Here is a 27,136-nt window from a genome sequence, read left to right as displayed (position 1 = left end):
CTTGGTACAGGCATTTCCTTATGTAGAAAATGGTGGATTAAATCTGGTTTTATTGTTAGCTTAACCTCCCACTTGTATGACATTCGCTTAAATTCCATTATATTGACAACAATGTGGAAACAAAACAAACAGACATAATAGATACAAATGTCAAAAATAGTCGTTTAAATTCACTCACCTTCGGATTCCAAGAGATAATACCCATGTTTCGTCTCTACATAACAATATAATACTCGAATGCCTAAGTTTAACAACTACATTTGAAAAACTAGGATTAATTTGGCATTTCGTTTGATATAGCTTCTTTCAAGTTTAAACAATTCAGATTCATATCAAAATTGCGTCCAAAAGGTTCTTTTACTCTTCAAGACAATTTATTTTGACCGCTTAATGCTTGATTAACATTAGTAAAAGTTCTTTCTGTGACTCTTGAGATGAATGATGTTTGCGAATCAGTTGGGAAATAAAATGTATGACGATTGTCTTACAAAGATTAAGCATATCTCCAAAAGAGGCATCGTTTGTGAACTACTATCTTTAAAAAATAGAACCTCAACAAAAAATCTTTATTATTCGAATCTAGAATGGCTGATTACAAAATTTCTGAAAAATAAGTTTGTCTCTCAAAGGAACTCTTCTGACACTTAACAAATCATTTAAAGTAAGATACAAATGTACAACTTACTTGGTAAAACACACACATTTGTTTTGTTAATGTCAAAATATATAAATGTTAACCGCTCATTGATTGTTTGAATAATGGTTTTATTTCCTTGTTGTGACTCTAGAGACGAAACATGGGTATCATGTCTTGGAATCCCGTAGGTGAGTGAATTTGAATGACTAAAATGTAGAGTATCTCTACAAAAGAGGCGTAATTGGTTAACTTATTAAATGCGACATTGTACAAATTTAGCACGACGAAAAATTAATCTTAATCAACCAAATACGTGTCGGCCAATGATTGTTTTCTGAATTTTTCGAATTAGAATTAATCAATGGCATGGAACTTGTGGAACGCTGATAGGAAAATTAAGAAGGAAGATAGTGAAATATAATGCATATGGAACTGTTATGAGTACTTTAGTGTTCCAGCTATGATTTGAACCTGGAGGGCGTGTATATGAAATAAACTGTTGACACAGAGATATGTCTCGAATGTCGGCATAAAATTCACAAAAAAGACAATCTGATTGACAGCAACATTGCTAATCAATTCAAAGTCGCTGGACCATGAACTAGTGGGCAGGGCCTCGAAAAGGTCAACAAATTGAGATGTACAGACAGTAATGTAATATTATAGAAAATATTGTTGTCTATTGTAAGTAGTTCCTATCAAACTAACTTAAGCAGAAAACTTAACATTGAAAATTGGTTATTCATTGAAAGTCACTGGACATGACCTACAAGGGCAGGGACTCAAAATTGACGTCAAACTGATATGTACAGACAGTAATGCAACTTCATAGAAAGTATCATTGATCTATCACAAGTTGTTCCTATTAAACGAACTTCAGCAGAAAACTTAACATTGCAAATTGCTAATTAATTCAAAGTCACTGGACCATGACCTAGGGGACAAAATAGTCGTCAAACTGATATGTACTGATAGTAATGCAACTTCATACAAAATATCATTGATCTATCACAAGCAGTTCTTACTTAGGGCATACGATACAGTTTTGTTCCCACGGTGATTTTTTTACGAAAATTTGCATACAACCTATTTTTCACTTAGGTGTAATAAAAATATACCTTCATGTGCTAAATTTAGAGATAAAGGGGTCGAAATTTTAGACATTTACTTTAAGTCACGGCTTCTTGGACATTTATATTCTTTGGACAGACATACTTAACATTTTTGTTTCAAAAGATAAACACATGCGGATTTATGTAAAAAGGTTTAGAATATCTGCGTTACAAAAGTATGTTCTTAATTTGTGTAACAATTCTTTGAAAATGATTCATTTTTATTAAAATTTAATGATTTTAGTAACAAGAGTGCACACGCTGAAATGTCTCGCCTGCTATACTGACCATTGATTTTATGTTGATAGTCCTAAATATAAAGTTTTACAACAAGTATCACATTAACATTTATGATCCAAGAAAATGAGGTCAAGGTCATATAAACCAAGCCGGAAATACATGTAAACCTTTAATATAATCATTCCATACACAGAATATAGATGACATATTGCTTATAATATAAAAGAAACAGACTAAACCATGGAAATTTTATATTGACCAATGAACCATGAAAATGAGGTCAAGGTCAGATCAACCCCGCCAGACAGACATGTACATCTTAAAATCCTTTCATGCATCAAATATAGTTATAGTTGACCTATTTCTTATAGTATCTAAGAAAAAAGTTAACCAGGAAAACTGAACATAGACCAATGAACCATGAAAATGAGGTGAAGGTCAGATGATACCTGCCAGACAGACATATACACCTTACAATCATTCCATTCACCAAATATAGTTGACCTATTTGCTAAGATTTTAAGAAAAAACAGACCAAAACGCATAAACTTTACATTTAGCAATGTACTGTGAAAATGAGGTCAAGATCAAATAAAACCTGCCAGACTGACATGTACATGGTAAAATGTTTCCATACACCAAATATAGTTGACATATTGCATACAGTATAAGACAAACAGACCAAACACAAAAACTTAACTATAACCACTGAACCATGAAAATGAGGTCAAGGTCAGATGACACCTGCCAGTTTGGCATGTTCACCTTACAATCATTACATACACCAAATATAGTAGACCTATTGGTTATAGTATCTGCGATATGGACGATCAAGAAAACTTAACCTTGTTCACTGATCCATGAAACGAGGTTGAGGTCAAGTGAAAACTGTCTGACAGGCATGGGGATCTTGCAAGGTACGCACATACCAAATATAGTTATCAAGAGAGAAATTAACATTACAAAAAATCTTAACCTTTTTTTCAAGTAGTCACTGAACCATGAAAATGAGGTCAAGGACAATTGACATATGTCAAACGGAAACTTCATATCATAAGGCATCATATACAAAGTATGAAGCATCCAGGTCTTCTACCTTCTGAAATATCAAGCTTTTAAGAAGTTAGTTAACGCCGCCGATGCCGCCGGATCACTATCCCTATGTCGAGCTTTCCCTCTGCATTTTTTGCTGCATATTTATCTAATTTAAGAAAAATTCATCGATGATTTTTTCATAAAATTGGTACAAATAATCTTTATACAGTATCAAATCAAATGTCCTTTTAAAAAAGAGGGGTCCATGTTAACAATTGTCGACGACAACGACGACGACGTCAACAGGAAAAGCAATACCCATGTCTCGCCTTCCGCGACTTTCGTCGAAGGCGAGACAAAGATAATGATATATATAATAATTATACAAATGTTTTTCTTCCTTACGAAAGTATTAACATTTATAAAGTTAAAATAAACGATCAACTATATGGCTCAACAAGTATAAAACTACTATATGTAGATGTTGGCACACTTGTCGTTTTTCTTAAGATTATTAAGCGTTTTTGCGTGTTAATATTGATACGAAATAATAATAAATAAAAATACATAGACCACACTTATTTATCAGATTAAAAAAAAATTATGTCAACTATATAACACATATTTTAAAATAAATCATACTTTACCCTTTCATTCAATTTTGAAACATTAGATGCCTTCAGTAATATCTCAGCAGTGTTTATGATATCAATGCTCGTAAGTAGAGTTGGGTCAGAAGTCAAATTGTTTACAGTTTCTAGAACTTTGTTTACTGTGTTTTCGTCAATATAAACCTGAGAAGAAGAAAAATAAACGGATTCAGACTTAAAGCGCAAGGTAGAGAACCACATGTCTATAAGTAAGCACAAAAAAACTAACGTAAACGTTCTGTCAAAAGCATTCCTGTTAGAAAAAAAAAAATAGTACGGGTCTAATGAAATTCTTTAAACACTTTGAACATATTATCACATATGGGATTTTACAAAATGAAAATACCTTGTCAAATGAAAAATAGAAAAAAAAACTCTCCTCCCTAAAAAAAAAACCAAAATACAAAAAAAAAAACAACAGCATCAAAAACAAAAACAAAAATAAACTAGAAAACTTATTTCTTTCTTGCCTAGCAATTATCACTTTATCTAATTAATAAAATCATTTTTCTTTCCATCATAATTAAATTGTACTGGAATTTTGGAAATTTAAATTTTCATCTGACATTCATGATTCACATCCAATTTTTTATGGAAATATTCTTTATAAAGCACAAAAATGTCAGTATTCACCTCTGAAACTAACAAAACCTTTAAATAGACTTATCAAGAAGGGATATAGTTACGATACTGTTGTCAGGTCATTAAAGATTGCATATTTTGGCGTTAATATTGATTCACTTATAGGGTCTTTGCATCGGCACTAAACACATTTATTTAAAAACCAGTTGTTGGCATGACACGGGTTATGTTCTTCTCATATATGTTATGATGGTATGATACTAAACCCCTAACGGGAAGGATTGTGCCTGATATTCATATGATGAAGACATAATCTTTCAATCAGTTTAATTGAAGTCTGGAGCTGGCATGTCAGTTAACTGCTAGTAGTCTGTTGTTATTTATGTATTATTGTCATTTTGTTTATTTTCTTTTGTTACATCTTCTGACATCAGACTCGGACTTCTCTTGAACTGAATTTTAATGTGCGTATTGTTATGCGTTTACTTTTCTACATTGGCTAGAGGTATAGGGGGAGGGTTGAGATCTCATAAACATGTTTAACCCCGCCGCATTTTTGCGCCTGTCCCAAGTCAGGAGCCTCTAGCCTTTGTTAGTCTTGTATTATTTTTAATTTTAGTTTCTTGTGTACAATTTGGAGTTTAGTATGGCGTTCATTATCACTGAACTAGTATATATATTTGTTTAGGGGCCAGCTGAAGGACGCCTCCGGGTGCGGGAATTTCTCGCTGCATTGAAGACCTGTTGGTGACCTTCTGCTGTTGTCTGTTCTATGGTCGGGTTGGGTTGTTGTCTCTTTGACACATTCCCCATTTCCATTCTCAATTTTATTTTTATGATACCTTTGACTATTTTGTGGATTCACAAGGATGCACACGCTGAAATGACTTGGCTACTTTATTGATCGTGGTTGAATTTATGGTGGAAGTCTTTAAGATAAGGTTTTAATGATCCATGTAAACGAGTTCAATGTCAGATGAACCCTGCCAGACGGACATGTACACTTTACAATCATTCCATACGTCAACGGTAGTAAACCTTCTGCTTATAGTATCGGACAAACGGACTTAACAACAAAAAATTAACATTGACCAACAAATCACGAGAATGAAGCCTAGAAAAGATGAATTATGCCAGACAGACATGTACACCTTACAATTATTCAATATATCAAATATAATGGTTGACATTTTGCGTAAAGCATACGTGAAAAGGACATAATCATGAAACTAAACATTGACCAATAAACCCTGAAAATGAGTTTAAGTTCAGATGAATCCTGCCGGAAGGACATGCAATATTCCCATCTCTTAATATAGGTGATCTATTGCTAATAGTATAAGGGATATGAACATGACAACGAAAACTTTTCCTTGATCACTGCTCGATGAAAATGAAGCCAAGGTCATGCAACCCATTAGGGACGGGCATGTTGTCCTTGCAAAAATTCCATGTACCAAATACAGTTATTTTATAACTTATGATAAATGAGTTTTTCAAGTGAAAACAATAGTTTTTCAGCAGTCACTGAACTATGAAAATGAAGCCAAGGACAATTGACAAATGACTGACAAACAATTCAGTGTAGATAAGGTAAGAAATATCCAACTATTCAACCATCTGGAATATAAAGCTCTATACAAATAGTTAACGGCGTCGCCACCACTGGATTATGATCCTTATGTCTCGCATTCGGACTACATATAGTAAGTCAGGGTACACTTTATAATGTTTTCTTCAGATACATGGTTGTTAAAAAAAGACCCACGTAATGCAAGTCGCAAACTCTTAGACAAAACAATATAATGCAAATCTTTCACGAGTTATCGTCACATTATTTCTTCTTCAAATATTTGATAACTTAATTGTATTCAGAAATGAAAATCAACCATCCCAACACAATTAATTAATTATTTAAAAAACTTGTTTCTTGTGATAATACAGCAAAAAAAATGCTATATTTAATATAAATACTTCAGTCAAATTCTTGAGAGTATCTGTGACTGCAGACGTTGAAAGATCTCCAAATAAACATTTTTGGTTGACCTTTATATCAACAATTTTTGTTGTAATGCCAATACCACCAATACATCTGGCTGTAGCAAGAGATTGCTTATCTGAAACGATATTATTAACATTTACTTTGTCATCATTACCAAAAACATCTACGGTAAAAACAAAAACAAAAAAAAAACAAAAAACAAAAACAAAACAAAAGCGATCTCAAAGTTTTGAGATGCAGACATGTTAAAACTTGAAACGCTTGATTTGATTGATGTGTGTTGCTTGCTGAACGTCACTAAGCAAACATATAATGCATGTTCAGCACGAGAACAAATTAACAATTAATGCAATACGTAAGTCATGTAGATCAAGCGGGATGAAGGGCGGGACATTTGAACTACCACTGGAACATAAGTTTTTTTTATAGGGACTGATATTTTGACTTCCAACAAGCCAACTACGAACCCTTTTTCAGGGGTTTAGTAAAGTGGCACTGTTTCTACACGAGTCATCGAATATAACGCCTCTATCTCGACCAGGCGTAGCTTTATATTTATAAATCCCGCACAACCAAACGAACATCCAACTTAAGGGTTTCACTGGCGGAACGTGAGAAGTCCTAGGGATGATCATAATGCTATATCGTAGTCAACCGTTGGGATTTTAAAATATACTGTGTTCTTATTTCTTCCATGTTCTACTTAATTTCTTGATTATCGTTAAGTTACGATTTTCAATATCAGGATACATATCAAAAATAAGATTTGGTCAGAGTATTTTCTCTATCGATATTCTTGAAATTAGCATATCACTAACACTAGGAATGGATTACCGTTGCTATATTTGGCAAAACTTTTCCGAGTTTTGGGTCCTCAACGCTCTTCAACTTCGTATTTTATTTGACCTTTTAACTTTTTTGATTCGAGCGTGACAGGTGAGTCTTTTATAGACGAAACGCGTGTCTGGCGTACACAATTTTAATTTTGGTAGTTCTGATGATTTTAACATTGAGGGTAACTTCTAAATATGCGTTAGCAATGCATTATGAAATATCAATGTTGTCAATTAGTTTCTTTATATGCATTATAACGGTGCTTTTTTAAAAAGATTGACTGACATGCTGTGTACAAAAATGAGTCTCATAAATTAATATAAAATATTCAAACCTGTTATGCAAATTTCTGAAGATAAAGCCATTGATCCAAACTTTACTGGTAGAAATTCTATTGTGGTGCCAAAATCGGGTATAAATACCTGTCCCCCACAAAATTCTGTAACATATATCAAAACGAAATGTTGAAATACAGTGGAGAAAATACTTTGGGATTGAAAGAGGATAAATAGAGGCTATCTCATCAATGAAAATTGAAACGGTTACTTTTGATGTCATTTCGCCAAGCTTATACATTTAGATATCTAATATGTGTTATACCTCCATTATATTTTCTGCGTATAATCACATTATGCATACTTTGACTGCCACAACCTTTCGGATTTTTCGTATTTTAATGCTTTTCTTTGTATCTCATCTGGCCTCCCAATTGTTTTGATTCGAGTGCCAATGATGAGTCTTATGGAATCTGATGTTCAGTAGTTGTCGTTTGTTGATGTGGTTCATATGTGTTTCTCGTTTCTCGTTTTTTATATAGATTAGACCGTTGGTTTTTCCCGTTTGAATGGTTTTACACTAGTAATTTTTGGGGCCCTTTATAGCTTACTGTTCGGTGTGAGCCAAGGCTCCGTGTTGAAGACCGTACTGTGACCTATAATGGTTTACTTTTATAAATTTTGACTTGGATGGAGAGTTGTCTCATTGGCACTCATACCACATCTTCTTATATCTATATTATGTAGACGAAACGTCTGGCATACCAAATTATAAGCCTGGTGTGTTTGATGCTTTTTAACAGATCCCGGAACACTCTTTTTAAACACGAACACCTTCATAAGGAAACATATCTTTTGAAAAGTAAAAAAACCAAAACCATGGTGACCAGAAGGTGTGCTTCCACTCAAAATGGTAAAAGTAAAAAGTAAAAAAAAAAAAAACGTTTTCAAAGATCGTGCGAAGTTTCGAGTCGCATGTTTTCAATTTGGAAAAGGGATTTTACCTATGAAGAAGAATGCCTTAATATCAAGTTTATCTGTGATACATGTAAATAACCTGAATTTAATTTTTTAAAAATGAAACAAAATTGTCAAGAAATCTTAGAATGACATTATAGGATTATGAAAGATTTTTCTTCCCGTCTTTAATATATTTTCATATAACAATTTAAATACATTATGGGTAAATACCTCTACTTTCATTTATTGCTACTCAAAATAAATTTGATAGTCACTCACAAAGTTTAACCACGATAGAACTGTCTGACTGACAATAATTCAATTGCAGACTTACGTGTGCTTTGAATTATTAGCGAAGATGGAACAAAACTGTAACTTGATGAGACTTCTCTACGACGTCTTGTTCTGTCACCTTCCTGAAAATAGCGCACGACTCTTTCCCTTAGATCGGAAAGTGTTCTTTGTTCCAAAGTTATCGAGTATGGTTTATAAAGTTGAAGCATGATCTCAAAATTCATCGAATTTCCACTTTCACTACAAAGATAAAAGCTCTTCTTGAGGTGATACTTTCTGTTCTAAACAGTACTCAGTGGCTTAGACACGGGCTTAAACTTGAAAAATTACCATTGACCAAAGAACCATTTAAATGAAGTCCAAGGCCAGGTGAACCCTGACAGACAGACATAAACACCTTGCAATCAATTCATAAACAAAATATAGTTGACCTATTGATATGGACTGGTCATGAAAAACTAAACATTGTTCATTAATCCATGACATGATGTGAAGGTCAGGTGAACCCTGTCTCACAAGCACTTAGACATCGCCCACCAATTGTAAAACTTTTTTGTGTCAAAGACTCTAAGTCTACGGCTTATGAAAATGATGATCTCTTATGGTTAAACCAAAGACATTTACCAATCCAATGTAAGGCCTTTACCATCATATTTTTTTTTCATTAACGGATTTTTAGGTTAGGAACTGTTGAAACTTTCGGAGCACTTTAGTCAACGCCCGGTTTTCTATGAAGTATTTTATGGACTGTTCTGTCTTTTTGTCTCTCTTCCTTTTGCCATTGTGTTGTCTGTTTTTCTTCGACTTATGGATTTAGAATCCCCCCCTTATTTTGAATCATATATACATTTTATATCTAAACACTTCATAATGTTAAAACCTGAAAAATGTACCAAACCACCTATGTTCAAAGATAAAATCAAAACTCGAAACACAGAAAATGCAAGATCGTCATTTGTTTTTTTTTTTTTTTGGTTTGATAAACTCCAAGAAGAAGAAGTAAAAACAAAATGCATATGTCAAAGTTTAAAACCATCGCAATGCAACCAAGTAACAAAAAAATCCTGAAGGAATCGCATGAACTCCAAAACGAGCCAGACCGGGTGCGTCGATAGAGTAAGCGTCTCCTGTTAGGCATACATCACCCGCCATGCGAGCTAACACTCAGTCGAAATGTCACAATCGGGAATAGAATTACAGATCAGACGACTGTACAGGTATATATGGAAAAAAGTAAAATGACAAAAATATCGAACTCAAAGGAAAATTCAAATCGGAAAGTCCCTTATCAAATGGCAAAATCAAAAACTAAAACACATCAAACAAACGGAAAACAACTGTCATATTCTTGACTTGGTACAAGCATTTCTTAAAGATGAGACCACGAAAACAGATCGCTATTTAGTTGAGACAACGACACATTGTATCGGTTAACTAATTCATGATGGTGATCGTAAAACTTATGTGGTGTCGATTTTAGTCGTGCTTCCTCATAACGCTGTTGGAGCAGTTTTGTGTGAGAAACACAACATTGTTAATGAATTCCGTAAAGTGTGAACATGCACGAAAGTGACCATACAATTCAGCAGAGGTTATTAAACTGCTGAGAAATGGGAAAGGCGACAATTGGAAATTTGAAATCATCATGTATGTAAGTATGGATATGCTTTAAATATAATCTATACATTATTGACATAAAACAACAGAGATTTGTATAATTTCATTATACATCTGAATTTATCGATCGTTGTACTTACAATCATTTGAATCTAACAATGAATGTGCTATAGCACTATTTTTTACGTCTAGATATACACATAAACGAGATGACCGAGAGGTCTAGGTCGCTGGACAAACTGTAGGCGGTGTTGCCACGATGTAAAAGCATGGTTTCAATTCCCGCTGAATGGGGAACATTGTTTTGCTTAATTTCATACTAACTTAAGCATTATTGTATATATACCTGAAACCAACAACCCTTGTACTATAGTATCCAGTTGGACTTTCTCCCAAAGATTGAACTGTATTCATCCACTCTCTGCGTAAATTGTCAGTTGGTGAAAAAAAAGTTAAAGTCTGTGGTATTGGCAGCTCAGGTTCTGTTGCTAAATTATACTTAACAATTTCAGTTGATGACATGGACGGAGAGTAGTCTATTGATCCCATAAACAAAATTGACTTTGTCACTGCAAAATAAGTTGAAAACTTCGAACTAAGACTAATATATCTAGCATGTGTTTATTCTTTATTGTTGAAGAATCAAGACTTTTTCCTATGTCAACTTATTCTGGCAAACACAGAAAAGGTAATACTAAGAACATTATCAAAGAAATGAATAGTAAATATATGAGTAAAATCGAAAAACAAATAACTTGAATAATTGCCACTTTTTTAAGAGATGAAGAATGTCAGACTCAATTGTATTCAGTGGCACAATACAATTTCGTGCTCATTTCTAAGGATAAATAAGTTTGGATATCCTAACGAATGCTATTTTTATAGTCTAGTTAGCCGAGTTGCCAATGCCGCCGGACATAATGCAGGCGGTGTTCCCAAGATGAAAAAGAAGCATGCGTTCAAATCCCGATAAGGGAAGGACACAAAATTGCTACTGATGGAGAACGTCGGTCGGAAAGTTGACACATAAAAAAAAAAACAACACGGAAACGTAATATGATCGCATATGAAACAACTATCCACCAGAATTAAATGAAGTGGATATGAGCAACTATAGACCACCGTACGATCTCCGAAAATGAAAAGAAGAAAAAAAACCTACCGTATAGTTGGCTATAAAAGGCCCCGACATGAAAAATGTGGAACAATACAAACGAGAAAACCAACGGCCTAATTTATAACAAAACAATTTACGAAAAACAAATATGACAGACATGGACCAACGACAACCACTGAACTATAGGCCCCAGACTTGGGACAAACACATAAAGAATGTAGCGAGATTAAACAATTTTTGTGAACGCTCAACCTTCTCCCTTATTTTGGACAGTGGTATAACAGCACATCATAAGAACAATCGGTAAAAATCAGTTGCAATTGCTTAACTAAAAAGTCGGTACGAGGAATAAAAACAACTACATAAAATCAATAGACACAAAACACCTATATACGAGTACTCGCAGTAAAATAGTCCAAAACCAATTACAACTAACAAATAAATCATGTCCTCATGACTAAAGTTTTTATATACATAGGCCTTGTAGTGTTTTAAGATTAATCAAACAATATCATAGTAATTTCAACCATCAAGAATACCTTGTACAATTTAATGTCTCACGTATGATGTAATTCAATTATGATAGAGTAGCAGACCCCTTTTTCCGTATTAAACTATGTTTACCAACACATTCATTTCAAGAGTTGTAGGGGCTGCCAGAGCAAGTTTATTATTTATAGGTTATTTTCATTTCATTTTTATTCATACAAATTTGAAATTAAGAAGAGTTAGAAAAATCTGCATTGCATGAAAAAAAAAAAAGCAGAATATCTACTTTTTTGAAGGGAAATAGCTCGAACTTTGATAACTTGACCGTTTTAATAGGCCACGTTCATTCAAGGAACTGATGATAATTCAATCTGGTGGTAATATGGCATTGTAGTAAACGTAAATGGTCATCAGTATTTCTTCCTAAGATTTATGTCATTAATTTTTACAGGGAACTATCTTGATCATTTAGATACTTCTTTAAATGAATGAAATTGTAGGACCAAAGAATTCGTGTTCGGTATTTTATTTGGTAAAAATCTATTTTTGCATTTCAATTTTGGGGTATTATATCTATATTTTTCGTACTGAACATTTTTTGCAGATAGAAAACACTACGATGTAAAGCTGAAGTAAAAACTTACCATATGTGTGGCCTTACTATTTTATTTCTAACGCCCTAAACAAACATCGTAGTATGAAAGATTTAACACGGATCTTATACGTTTTTAAATGAAATATTGTTTTATTTTCTAGTCGTTACTGTAATCGTTTGCCACAATGCATTATTAATAAAAGGATATATCATCTATATTATAAATATAGACAATAAAACCAATGACGTATGTTCTGTAGGAAAAGATTTTTCACGAAGGCATACTTTATGGGTATTTTAATTGTGGCAGCAGAGCATAGAAAATATTCACATCAACAACTTGGTGAGATGGAAATTCTGGCATCTGAAATAAAACCGAAATTCCAGTGCATACAAATTGTAGGCTTTTTTTCACTTTAACATTATATTGTTGTGTTTTCCGTCTTAGTGTGCAAAAAGTAGAAGAGCAAAAATAAATAAATGGGGAATGTGTCCATAGGACACAGATGACGACCCCGCTTGCATATAACGTTATAAAGGGACATAACTCAAGAACTGTTAAAGTGATTCTACCCAAATTTGTACTTGATCTGATTGTAATAAGCATTGTGTATATGTTTCATAACATCTAGTTTAGGCAAACTTAAGTTAGAGAACAGAAACGAAAAAGTTTTTTTTCCATTTGTAAAGGGGCATAACTCTAGAACGGTAAAAGTGAAGCCATCAAAATTCAAACTTGATCTGTGTTTTTCATTAATAAGCATGGTGTATAAGTTTCATAACTTTTGGTGGAGCCAAACTAAAGTAAGAGAATGGAAACGAAAAATTCAGCAATTTTTCCATTTGGAGAGGGGCATAACTCTAGAACGGTAAAAATGACGCCACCAAAATTCAAACTAGATCTGTGTTTTGTGGTAATGAGCATTGATTATAAGTTCTAAAATTTAGTTGAGGCAACCTAAAAATAGAGAACGAAAACAAAAAATTCAGCAATTTTTCCATTTATTAAGGGACATAACTCTAGAATAGTAACAGTGACATCACCAAAATTCAAACTAGATTTTTGTATTGTAGTAATGAGTATTGTGCATATGTTTTATAATATTTGGTTGAGGCAAACTAAAGTTAGAGAACGGAAACGAAAAATTCAGCAATTTATCCATTTATGAAAGGGCATATGTGTATGTTATAACTCTAAAACGGAAAAAGTGACGCCACCAAAATTCAAACTTGATCTGTGTTTTGTGTTAATAAGCAGTGTGTATAAGTTTCATAACATTTGGTTGAGGCAAACTAAAGTTAGAGAACGGAAACCAATTTTGGGACATACGGACGTACAGACGGACAAGGGTAAAACTTAATGCCCCATCCGCTACGGGGGGCATACAAATCAGAAGCTGATATTTTGGTTCTCGATTTTACATACCTGGTTCCTGATACAAAAATTCTGCCGACCATTTTTGTTTGTTATGTAACCCTGTGACTTTACATAGATGAATTCCATTACGACGCACGCGTGGGTAAATAGAGGTGAGGTCGCCTGCATATTGTAATCCTGTACCGTCCACCGCAAATATACGATCTCTAGCAATGGGTTTATAATTAATGGAAATATATAAATTCTCTCCTGGTAATAATGGTCTTGAAAGATTACATAACGTGTGCATAATTCTGTCATCCGACAAGGGTATCACACTTATACTTATGGACATCTGATTGTCTAAAAATGTAAAAAATAATACAAACTTAAAAATCATAATACATATACATGAAATAAGATTTCAACTGAAATTTTATTATTTTCCTCGACTCAAATAGCAAATTACAAAATATATCCAATATTTTCCTGAAAAATGTCGCCTCCGGATCACTATCCCTATGTCGACCTTTCTGCGACAGAAGTCGCAGGCTCGACAATAATCATGAATCCAAGACAAAACGTTACATCTTTTTTTAATTTCAGAATGAAATTCTGCTGCCAATATTCATCTTCGTCCAAATTATTTTCTGCTATTAAGAACGATGATTTCTTGTCTTGTCGGGTCAAACATAAGGTCGTACACAGTTTAAATGTACTTGTGTATGTGCCAGCTGTGCCAGCTGTGCCTGTCTGTGCCTTTCCCAAGTCATGAGCCTGTAATTCAGTGGTTGTCGTTTGTTTCAATTGCTGTATATCATAAAAACTATTTGTTTTTCGTTCATTATTTTGTACATAAATCAGACCGTTAGTTTTCTCGTTTGAATTGTTTTACATTTGTCATTTCGGGGCCTTTTATAGCTGACTATGCGGTAAATGTTTTAGTCATTGTTGAAGGCCGTACGGTGACTTATAATTCTTAATTTCTGTGTCATTTGGTCTCTTGTGAAGTGTTGTCTCATTGGCAACCATACCACATCTTCTTATTTTTTATTTGTACCAAACAAAATAACAAGTGTATCTTGGAATTGAAATTATTTTTTTCAATCACATTTAATAATGTATAATTTCTCATACTAAATACTAGATCGACAGAGCTTTTTCTGATATTATCGAAACTTTATTGCATAAAAGAAAAAAGCTTAAACGGGTAATACGATATTACACAATACATTTATGTAATATGACAAAAACTAGTCATTCGTAATAATAATTGATAAAAATGGACATTTTATCGACATAATTCGAATTCGAAATTGTGATCTTTCATAATTTAAATAATTTTCATAGTATTTCATTCATAGTTTATTTAAAAAAATAAGTTTTAACTATTGTCCATATTATCATTTTGTCCCGTGGAGGGTTGAAGACTGTATGGTGCCCTCTCGATATCGTTTGGTTAGTTTTGTAGTTGGGTTATTGTATCATCGGCGCACAACCGCCACATTTCCTTTTATTCATCATATACATAATCTGGTTCAAAATAGAAACAACAGATGTATAGTTTGCTAGAAAAAAAATGAAAAACAAATTATTTTTTGACTAGCTGCAACGTTTTACAACTTTAGGTAGACGTCTTTAACCATTTGACTAGTGACGCGGCACACGATATCCCCGCAGAGTCCATCATGGACAAACGGAGAAAAGATTCTAGGTGAAACAGAATCAACGCTTTCTGTTTTTGTAATTTATTTGATCGAATGCCAGTTAAAAAGAGCAGTGGCTATATTAATGTTCTATCTTAAGAAAAACGCGAAAAGTAAAAATGAATAGTATACGGTTTGCCGATTACGCCCACCAAATTTGGTTAAACAGGCTTTGTTCTTCTTAGTCAATTGATAAATTGTGTAACTTCGTTTTTTCACAAGTGCCTTCAAACAAACTATCAATTTTAAGGTGAAACAAATATGTATTAATTGATATCAAACCATGACAAATTTGATCAAAACCATGACGAATTTCTAGACACTTTACTGAACCATGTCAATCGCTTAACCAAACCATATCAATTTCGATATTTTGGTTATCTTGCGTTAATTTCTTAAAAACAACAATTCCAAGGTAGATCGTTTGACTTACAATATAGATTCAAACATCTTATTTGCTTTTTATTTGTTCATTTGAAAAGAACTGAGGCAATCGTTCAGGGAAGCAACCTAACTAAACCATGACCAACTTAACCAAACTATGACAACATCACTGAACTAAACGCTCCTCGATATGACGACGTTACTACCAGTGGAAATGAGAGGAAAATTGTTTGACATGTCAAAAATTTTACGAATGTCCACGGATTGGTTTTTCCGTAAATAACTCGTAACATTCCGTAAGTATCGTAAACTGCTCGCAAGAATTCGCTAAGAGTCAGAATTTTTTCAACGATTTATTACGGTTAGTTTACGATTTGTTCACGGATTATTTACGATTATTTACGGATTTGCTACCGTACCAACCGTAGTACGAACTGGGAGCCGTCATTGACTTTTGAAAATAATTGGTGTATACACTAAATGTAAACGTTTGTTTCATGAATCATAATCAAAGTATTTGGAGGATTTTTATCTGCAACTTGGTATTAATTTCACGTGGATATTTTTCGTATTTATAGCAAATAATATTGTGTGTACTCGAATATGCTTTCAAGTAAACGATTGCAATTATCGTTGCACGAACGGTTTGTAATTTAGATTTATTTCCCCTGAAATTACAAAGGCAAAAAGAAGCTAAAGTATAAAAGCACATGTATAATCTATCCAATGTTCGCCTGTTATATTATGAATACAAGATAAAATGAATTGGTTGATTAAAGATATGAAAATGAGCCAATTCACCAGACAAAATCAACCTCATTAATAATGTATTTAAAATGATCAAATAATACTAAAACTATAATAGGCAGGGCGGTACTAAAAACCTTAATTGTATATTGGACTGTGCAAGTCCCTCAAAATTGTCAAAATAACATATAAACCATTAAATGTCATGGTCACATTTGAAAATATTTATCATATTAAAAATTCTTATATTTTTCGCCATTTTCACAAAAATCATCTTGCACATCTTTGATATATTTTTCCTATAATAAAATTACAAAGAAAGGGTCAAATTACCACTCGCAAACTTTTTCAAGCAGAGTGTCAGTGCAATTTACTATAATTAGGTGACAAATTGTTCTTGTTTTTCTTTTATTTCAACAATTCTAGAAATTGGTGGGTTTTTTTTTATCGTCAATAGAGTAGTAAAAATATTTATTTTTCAATATTTTTCAGTTTACTTTTTTATAATGCATTTCATTTCTAGAAAAAAAGTCTTCAGTTGTTGATAAAAAAAAAACATTAGAAGGATGCCCTTTTTCTCACTTAATATGAAATCCCAGCTCTCTCATCATTTCAAGATTTTTTTTTTCTCTGTTATTGTCGAAATTACTTGAATAATAATAACTAATTTCAAAATTACGCAAGAACTACGTTGAGAAATCAACACAATTTTGACATGTCAACGTATCTGAGCAACATCAGAAATACGTGTTTAACAAAGTCGTTCATAGGTGGTATTTTAATTATTCCAAATTCTGTTTATGCGTAAGAAAATATTCTTTCAATTTTTTTTTCAAATATTAACAAAAAAACAAAAAACAAAAACAAAAACCAATACATTAAACACAAAGAAAAGCAAATCTATATGTTCATTTCAAAGGCCATCTCAACTCGGTTCGTGTAAGGTCTGTTTGATTCATACACTTGTGCACTGACTAAATAATCTTATATAGAATCAAAAACTAAGTGAATTTAGTGTTCTTTAATCGGTGAAATCGTTATCAAATAAAAAAAAGTTAAGCTAGATTTTGCTGGTATGCAATTCGATTTCTTAAATTTGATCATGATTAATAAGATAATTTAATGCATTAAATGATAACTCCAAAACAACACTAACGGTTGAGTTACGAACCAATCGTACCTGATACGTAGCAAATCGGGAAACCTCTATTACGAGTGATTACGTGTTGTTTACAATTTTGTGTTTCCATGACTTTATGGATTGTTAAAGAGTTATTAAGCGAACTTTTCGTGTAGTTAAGAGTACTTTATGAATAGATATATTTTCTTACGTATTGATGATACATTGAGATTTGCAGGATTTATATGTTTTGGCAAGGACTCGTTAATACTCGTAACTATTCGTAACAACACGTAAACAAGTAAACAAGTTTTAACTGACACAAAAAACGTCGATGAATAGTAGCATTCTGTAATGTACTCGTTACAATCCGTAAAATGCTCGTAAAATGCTCGTAAGATGCTCATAGTTATCCGCGACAAATCGTAACAAATCGTTGAATTTTGCCGTAAATATATCATAATAATCCGTAATAAACCGTAAATACTTGTAGTAACTTGTAACAACTCATAAATCGGTCGTAAAAGTGGCCAAGTAGTGAGGATCTGTGAATTTGAGCGATCCATAATGACTCGTAAGAAAAATCTGTGTATGTGAAGGGTCATCATAGGCCCTAACTATTGTAAAATTAAGATTTTCAGGCGATTAGGAATCGTTGTGTCATGCATCATAAAATTTGTTATTTGTGGACTGCAATTCAGAGTTTCGTGCTGTCATCAAAACCTGTACATAGCTTAAGAATATTACAATAGCTAAATTGATATATTGATTTTTTTAAAACTAAACTTCACCTACCTCAATAGCTTTGAGTCTGGAGTTGGTTTTTAATTGTGTCCTTTCCGATTACTTCAGCTCTTCAACGAATGTTTTAAGTTTCGAATTTCTAAATACAATAGTGATTGGCATCGAGCATCATGTTGAGCCATTATTAGTTGAAATGCGTATTTGGTACATTTAAATAGGTATCGTATGTTAATTATTTATATTTATTATATATCTATCTTCAGCTTAGCCTAGTGCAAAGCCAATTCCAACTAAGGAATAAATCATTTTCTCCTAAACTAAAGTATCAATAAATACACATACACGGTTTCAATGTAAAGACATCATTAATATTATTACTTCTGAGAAACGCACTACCTTGTACAATGCCAAAATATAAGTAAACAGTATCCACAGGATGTAGGATTATGAGTATTTACAACTGTACATATATTTTTAGTAATGGTTTAATTTCTTCAAAATCAATGTAAGTACCGATAAAAACAATATCTAAAGATATTACTACGGTGTTTATTGGTGAACTTTAAGAATAAGTTTATTCAAAGGATCAGTGAGTTTACTTGGATCGTATCTAAATTTGTATTTAACCTCGCTACATTCTGTATGTGCGCATCCCAAGTCAGGAGCCTGAAATCCAAGAATTATCTTTGGTTGCTGTCTACCGTAATTGTTTTTCGTTTACTAGTATTTCTAGTACAATTCTGGAAGTTTGTTTTCTCTTTTGAATTGTTAGTCATGCTGGGACCTTTTATAGCTTACTTTACAGTATTGCTTTTACTTGTGGATACTTTTCTCGAGCTCATTTGGAACCATTCCACATCTCCTTAATTTTAAATTGCTGTTAGGGATTTTTACATGGTTGCTTGCACTTATAACGACAATGACAAATTTAAAAATCACACTTAATTTAGATGCAAGTTTTTAAACGACAGTTTAATAGATTTAGATAGGGGGAACAAAAAACCGGCAAAATAAGACGTTTGCATCAAAAAAGCACACAGTAAGTATGTTATATCAACACCTTGACCTGAACAACTGACTGCATTGTCAATGGCGTATCGGGTAGTATGAATACAACGTTGGCATACTCTGCTCATATTGTTTTCGTAGTTTCAATTATATTCCATTTACCCAGAAGAATGATATGAAGCAAATGTTCAAACTAGTGACAAAGACCATCTATTTATATGTGTGGCTTTTGTTTATATCTAACTGCTCAGCCTACACATTGGTGATTATTGAAGCTTACCACATACAGCTGGACTGGAAATAATTACCCCTTCCTACATTTACTCATGCACATGCACATCAGTACACTTGATTTTACTGAGAAGATTTGTTTGTGTCTAATAGCACTATGTTTTATTGTCCCGCAACAACGTTGTCGGGGCCATATAGTTTTACCCTTAACCGTCATTCCGTCATTCAGCAACGAAGTTATACGGACTTTTTTTTTAAACACCTTCAAATATTGAGCTGATTTTCAGTATATGAGTGTACTATGATGAGTTACAGATCGAGTTTACGTTTGGTTCCGCTGCGTTAATTTTTTTCCGAAATTACGGGCTTTGGACTTTGAAAATCTCGTGAAAATAACAGTTATACAGACTTTCATACTCAAATTTCCACTCCTAAAAATGGTTTCAAGCTTTTTTTGCGAGCGGGGCCATTCATGTTGTTCCGACACATCTAGTTTGTTACCTTCCATCCATTCAGATCCAGATTCAGATTCTTGATTTCATATGGCTTAAATATAAAATGAAGGCGATGTGGTATGGTTGCCAATGCGACAGCTATCCGCCAGAGTTAAATGACTTTCTAGTTGACTGCAGGTTTTATCCATGTACGACATGTCATACCCCCCCCCCCCCCCACCCCCCTTGCATATTATTAAGGTTTAAATAAACTGTGCGATATATGTCCCCACCCCTAAACCATATATATTCTTAATGATTTTAAATAATCATGACAAAACCTTTCATTTTACCTCAGATTTTTTGCTTGGGGTCATGACTTTTTTCCATAGGCCTTCAGATATTGAGGTGATTTTTAGTATGTGAGTCTACTATGACGAGTTACAGATCGAGTTTACGTTTGGTTCCGCTTCGCTGATTTTTGCTGAAATTACGGGCTTTATATTTTGAAAATTTCATGAAAATAGCAATTATACGGATTTTCCCCCTAAACGTCTTCACATATTGAGCTGATTTTTAGTATGTGAGTTAACTATGGTGAGTTACAGATCAAGTTTACGTTTGGTTCCGCTCCATTGATTTTTGCTGAAATTACGGGCTTTGGACTTGAAAATTTCGTAAAAAAAAAACAGTTATACAGACTTTCATTTTCAAATTTCCACTCCTAAAAATGGTTTCAAGCTTTTTTTGCGAACGGGTCCATTCGTGTCGTTCCGAAACATCTAGTTCTTAGATGTTCCCTTCAAAAATATTACATATTGTGTCTAACAATTGCTAATTAATAAAAAGTCTCTTTATTTTATTATTAAAACATTCAGTTAAGAATTGAACTCTTCTTTTTGTAATTTTATTTGGGTTTAAAAGCGTTGACAGATGCACATTTTGTATGCAGCGTGAAAATGCTTCATAATTTAAATGTGCTCACTATTACCGCTTGTAATAATATGCTTCAAAATGTTTATAATCAGCTTTATATATCGGTGTAAACTTCTGAGTAGGTGATAGGCTTAAGTTCTGTCATATTTACCTGTGTCAATATTATTATACATATTATTTTTGTAAATAATTGTTTGTTTTGATATTGTAACACAGTGATGACTGCTGTACCCATATTTTGACTATTTTATTTATAATGTCTGTTTTGTTCACGCATCGTTGTAAATATAACGGAATTTGATAAGACTGTCGTACAAGTGAGAGGTTTAGCGCTATAAAACCAGGTTCAATCCACCATTTTCTACATTTGAAAATGCCTGTACCAAGTCAGGAATATGACAGTTGTTGTCCATTCGTTTGATGTGTTTTGTCATTTGATTTTGCCATGTGATTAGGGACTTTCCGATTGAATTTTCCTCGGAGTTCAGTATTTTTGTGATTTTACTTTTTGTACCACCCTGTCAAATTACAAAAAAAAGGATTCAATTCTTATAATTAAATTACATTTACCATACTTAAATTACGAGTTTGTTTTCTTATGCATTGTTGAAACGTTGTCATGGGGAGTACGTGCAGTCATAGATGTTGAAATTTATTGGAAAATACAATATGAATTTGGAATGCCTCGCGATTGTTAACTTTCTGCTAATCAAAATGATTGATCCTTAGGGTATATTTTTTAAATATGATTATCAAACAATAAATTCTCAAGAATTTTAATGAATGGAAACAAGGATGCTTCCAAATGTTTATAATCAGCTTTATATATCGGTGTAAACTTCTGAGTATGTGATAGGCTTAAGTTCTGTCATATTTACCTGTGTCAACCTTTCCTTTTACTTCACACATGTACGGCAATTTCGTATTGCAGTCTTCAGTTGAGCTTATTGTGCCTCCGTCAGAATAAGTGAGTTTATCACAAGTGTTTGAGGCAACCAAAGAACCTTTATACCAAAAATCCATCACTGTAAAATATTTTTAGTATAAATATAGCTATAATACATCGGTATCATATAATTACTTAAAGGGCATTAGCTGTCAAATTCATGTTCACCGAATTGACTCAAATTCTCATACTTGATTTATAACATACTAAAACGTATATTCAAATCACAATAAGTCTGAAATAAATAATTAACAATGCATGGTCTCGATAATATATATCAGCTTTTCGTGTGTATTTCAGTCTTGACGCCATCTAATTAACCATCGAGATGACCTCCGAAGACTGCCGACGGTCACATAACCCGATATAAACACAAACATAAATAAAAATAGGTAGCGACCTCGTGCAATTGGACTTTTCTAGGTCTGTTTGATTTCATGTTATAGGTTAAAAAAATAACAGGTTAATCATCGATTTTTACCTGTATAAGAATGATTTTTTGTGGATTGAATCAGTCAACAAAATGGTTCACCTTTGTTTCACTTTCAATGTTGACATTCTTTTGCTTTTAATGGCTGAACACGACTAATACATGCGTAACCAATCTCGAGCTAATGGGTTAAATTAAAGGTCACATGAATACGGATTCAATGAGGTCTAATTATTCACTTGCAAGTGAATAATTGATCAGGAATGTTTCTTAGCTTATTTTGACAAAATTGAACTGAACTTGCTGCAAAAAGCGAATTATTATCACTATTTCACTTTCATTAATGATTGAACAAAACAAAATCATCTTTGTATTTTTTTTATATCTCGTAGCTAATGCCCCAGTAACGTCAAGTTATTATATACCTTTAAACTGAAATCGGTTTATCAACTCGAAACAGACATTGAATTTATACGCCAATCATTGTCGTAACCCCATTTTCCCCGAATGTGACCTACCGAATTCGACTTCTAACCGGGTTTGTACTTACATGAGCAACCCGACGGGTGCCACATGTGGAGCAGGATCTGCTTACCCTTCCGGAGCACCTGAGATCACCCCCAGTTTTTGGTGGGGTTCGTGTTGCTCAGTTTTTGGTTTCCTATGTTGTGTTTTGTGTAATGTTGTTTCCTGTTGGTCTTTTTTTTAAGCCATGACGTTGTCAGTTTATTTTCGACTAATGAGTTTGAATGTCACTTTGGTATCTTTCGCCTCTTTTTTACTGAAGAATGTTCCCTAAAGTTTACTTTAACTTCTAAATGAGTGACCGAAAATATTCAAACTCATTTTCGACAATCACCTTGGTGACTATGAAAGTAACTTTGAAAACTTAAAACTTTTTAGCACTTTTAATGCAATATATAATGTTTGAAGGGTAATCAAAGAAATCATTATCTTATAAATATTTACATAGTACAGTTTACATGTGTCGACATAAATTGTCATTCTATTGTATTTGCAATATTTTATTGTTTAAAATCTAAGAGACTGCTAAAGTGGACCCATACTTGTGGTGTTGGATTGCTGTCTCATTAAAAAATAACCCATATTTCCTTTTATGGTAGTATGTTCGTTATTAAAGATGTAAGGCAACCCCGACTTTCTTGTAAAGTTGTGAAGTTATCTCAGTGGAGAAATCAGAGTCTTGTTATATCGATAATAATATATTGTTCATCTTTTTTATTGTAGAAATGTTGTGAAATGTTTAACTGTTGAACGAGTTTAATATACTATCAATATTTTCAATTGAAACATCATTGGCTTATGCGAATAGACTGAGATCACACCTAGCAATATATCTACTTGCGTTTAAATCCGTACTGTCGGTACTTTCGAGGATTTCTTTTTTTGAAATGTATGTTTGTATAATACGCTAGTATTTGGAAATCGATGAACAAAGTGCATAGTTGAATTTTTGTAGACTAAGAGAGAAAATAACATGTCCACCTGTTCTACAACTTTATTCGGGATACAATTTTTAAAAACGTTCTTTAATGAAAAACCTGTAGTCAATGCTTAAACAGAAAAGACACCTTTAGCCACCAGGAATAACCATTTCGTTTACTGAGCAGGCCCACAAAAAATCCTTCTTGTACATGCAAAACGGTGATTTAATTATATATTATCAATGTACGACATTAAATAAAACAAACTTGAAAAAATCGTCTTTACACGACTTCACGTGTATGTCTGTCTATCTATATTTATGTTTATATCGGGTTGTATGACAATCGTTTTTCGGAAATCATTCAGTAGATGGCGTCTAGTCTAAACACGCACGAAATGCTGATACATTACAACTAGTCCATGTATTTTAAATTGTTTCTTTTTGACTTTTGCACTTTGGATATGCGATTTAATATGTTATAATTTAAATCAAATATGAGAATTTGGATCAAATCGGTGAATATGAATCTTCCAGCTAATACCTATTTGACAGCATGTTGTTGCTGGTTGAATGTAATTTAATTGCTAGTATATCAGCATAGTATTGGAATTTACAAAGTCTATATCAAAATCAATCGACTACACATTGATGAAAAAACCCAAATTACCCAAAATTTTACCAATCCGCTTTTGCGTGATGTCTAATCACTTGATATAACTTATCAACGTATTGTATAGGAGTAACATGACGGGTGTCACATATGGAACAGGATCTGCTTACCCTTCCGGAGCACCTGAGATCACCCCCAGTTTTTGGTGGGGTTTGTGTTGCTCAGTCTTTGGTTTTCTATGTTGTGTTTTGTGAACTGTTGTTTGTCTGTCATTTTCTTTTTTAGCCATGGCGTTGTCAGTTTATTTTTGACTTATGAGTTTGAATGACACTTTGGTATCTTTCGCCTCTCTTGTTCATTAATTTAAAAGAATGTATAAAGTATTTTGATAATATAAATGGCTAAAAAATAACTTATTTGTATTTTATTTATCTCCACTGTCCTGTGAGACTTTTGATTCATCTACAACAAGAAATAAACAAAATATTTTTCTTGGTATGACTACCTAATTCTAACTACTAGTAAAAAAAGTCGTTGCTCAAGAATTCTTATTCAGCCGGAAAGAATAAAAAACATCCTGCTAAATTTCTTTTTGTTGTTCCAGTACTTACTAAAAATTTCGGAATTGGCAAACAAATTACTGTAATAATACTCTTCTGCAGCTACCAGGAAACTGTAATCGGATGAAGTCTTATTTTCTAGAATGTTCTCCGGTACATTCACTAGTGTTTCTCCTCTTGACTGGCAACTCGACTTTGCCTCGAAGAAGGTTGAAGGTTCGTTGATAAATTTGTAACATGACTCCCAGTAAATATTTCCAATGAAGCTATCAGGACAGAATCTTGATACTAAAATAAGAGACAATAGATGTTTTACACACAAAAAGAAATGTAAAGACGCATAAAGCAAGTATTATAGTTTTTTAAAGAACGTTACGTATTTAAATACTTTTGTATAACAATTGTTTTTGCATACATCTGATTAGTTGAGTATGCATAGAAATTAATTTTAGCTACAGACTCATATATATAAAATGAATCGTTGTTATTATCTCGTATATCGTACTAAAAAGCTAAAACTTGCCGCAATACTTTTTTAAGTAATGCAATGTAAGCTGAGATATATTTCATGCGTTATTTAAACTGAATGAATCCTGTGGTTTTTATGAGTGTCTCTCGTTGGTTGTTCAGTATCAAAAAGGTACACGTGGTTACTATGTACTATGTGCTATGGTCATTATTTGTATTCTTGTCTTCTATTTTTGCTTTTGTGCTTTATCTGTATGCCATTTTGTTTTTCTTTGTTGATAGATTTGTTTGGTTTTATAGTGATTAAGATTATAACACAATGTTGACTGCTGTACCCCTATTTTTGACATTTTTAACTATTATGTCTGTTTGTTTTGTTCGCACATTGTTGTCAATATAATGGAATTTTGACTTTCATACAAGTGAGAGGTTTACCTAGCTATAAAACCAGGTTTAATCCACCAGTTTCTAAATAAGGAAATTGCCTGTACCAAGTCAGGAATATGACAGTTGTTTTCCATTCGTTTGATGTGTTTGAGCTTTTCATTTTGACATTTGAGGGACTTTCCGTTTTGAATTTTCCTTGGAGTTCGGTATTTTTGTTATTTTACGTTTTACTCTGGGCAAGAACTCAGTTTTGCCAAATCTGTTGAAAAATTATCACTATTTTGTTTTGTGAAGCTAGTTCCTTATTATTTATTCTTTTGTTTTATAACATGACATATACATTTATACAGTGTACTATTTTATATTAAATCTACGAAATTGAAATTTTATGTATATGAATATAAGTGTGTTGTAATATTCCAAATAAGTCACATATTTGTGATTTATTTGAATACGATTTCAGTGCATTTTCATCTTTTAATAATACCATATATATATATGTATTTCGAACGAGAAAATAAACGGCCTGATTTATGTTCAAAACAATAAATGGAAACCAAATATCATGATAAACAGCAACAAACGACAACCACTGAATAACAGGCGCCTGATGTTTGCAAGAAAATCAAAGAAACAAACGAAAAGCAAACTTCCTCACGAACGCCTTTCTGTAGAATCATCCACGTGAAGCAAGAAAAAACACATTCAGAAATTAAAGGAGATTGTAACACGAATGGTAAATTTTCCTTTGATCTCCGATTGAGTTAACTTTAAGAGGAGTGTATTGTCATTGCACCATTCAATCCCGATGTTGATCACTTGTCATTTGAATATCAAAAAATGCCAGATGAAAAGGAAAACTTATCAAAGAATCAAAATATTACAAAATGTGAAAAAGAGTGACCAAACACGGATGAACTACAAATGCGCGACGATAATGTCCAACGAGTAACCGATCAACACGGATACACGCATTCGTCAACTACATTCTAGTATTTCTGTCACTCACGAGTAAAAATCTGGTAAAAAGTTGCATTCGAAGATGAATCATCAACATGAAAAAAGAAGGGATTGTGGCTTCGACATATAAAGCATATTCGTGGTAATCTGTGACCACAGAAAATACATCAACGTCTACAGTCATGAAAACGTCTGAAAAACTTTTGAGAGATGACTTCTCAA

The 27,136-nt window shown here is 33.0% G+C and overlaps 1 protein-coding gene across 1 annotated transcript in view; it reads right to left on the bottom strand.

Annotated features, from left to right (window-relative positions):
* Positions 1-27,136, bottom strand: part of LOC127729700 (uncharacterized) — a 91,779-nt gene that overhangs the window by 23,574 nt on the left and 41,069 nt on the right. Inside the window, exons 6-13 of the mRNA XM_052237546.1 lie at positions 25,151-25,387; positions 21,985-22,131; positions 13,866-14,159; positions 10,585-10,807; positions 8,662-8,861; positions 7,427-7,531; positions 6,231-6,373; positions 3,672-3,818 (exon numbers count right to left, since the gene is read on the bottom strand). Coding sequence (XP_052093506.1) covers positions 3,672-3,818; positions 6,231-6,373; positions 7,427-7,531; positions 8,662-8,861; positions 10,585-10,807; positions 13,866-14,159; positions 21,985-22,131; positions 25,151-25,387 — 1,496 coding nt within the window. The remainder of the gene's footprint in view (positions 1-3,671; positions 3,819-6,230; positions 6,374-7,426; positions 7,532-8,661; positions 8,862-10,584; positions 10,808-13,865; positions 14,160-21,984; positions 22,132-25,150; positions 25,388-27,136) is intronic.

This window comes from Mytilus californianus, unplaced genomic scaffold (genome assembly GCF_021869535.1).
Source record: "Mytilus californianus isolate M0D057914Y unplaced genomic scaffold, xbMytCali1.0.p SCAF_2, whole genome shotgun sequence".
NCBI lineage: Eukaryota > Metazoa > Mollusca > Bivalvia > Mytilida > Mytilidae > Mytilus > Mytilus californianus.
This window is presented reverse-complemented; position numbering and strand designations above follow the sequence as displayed.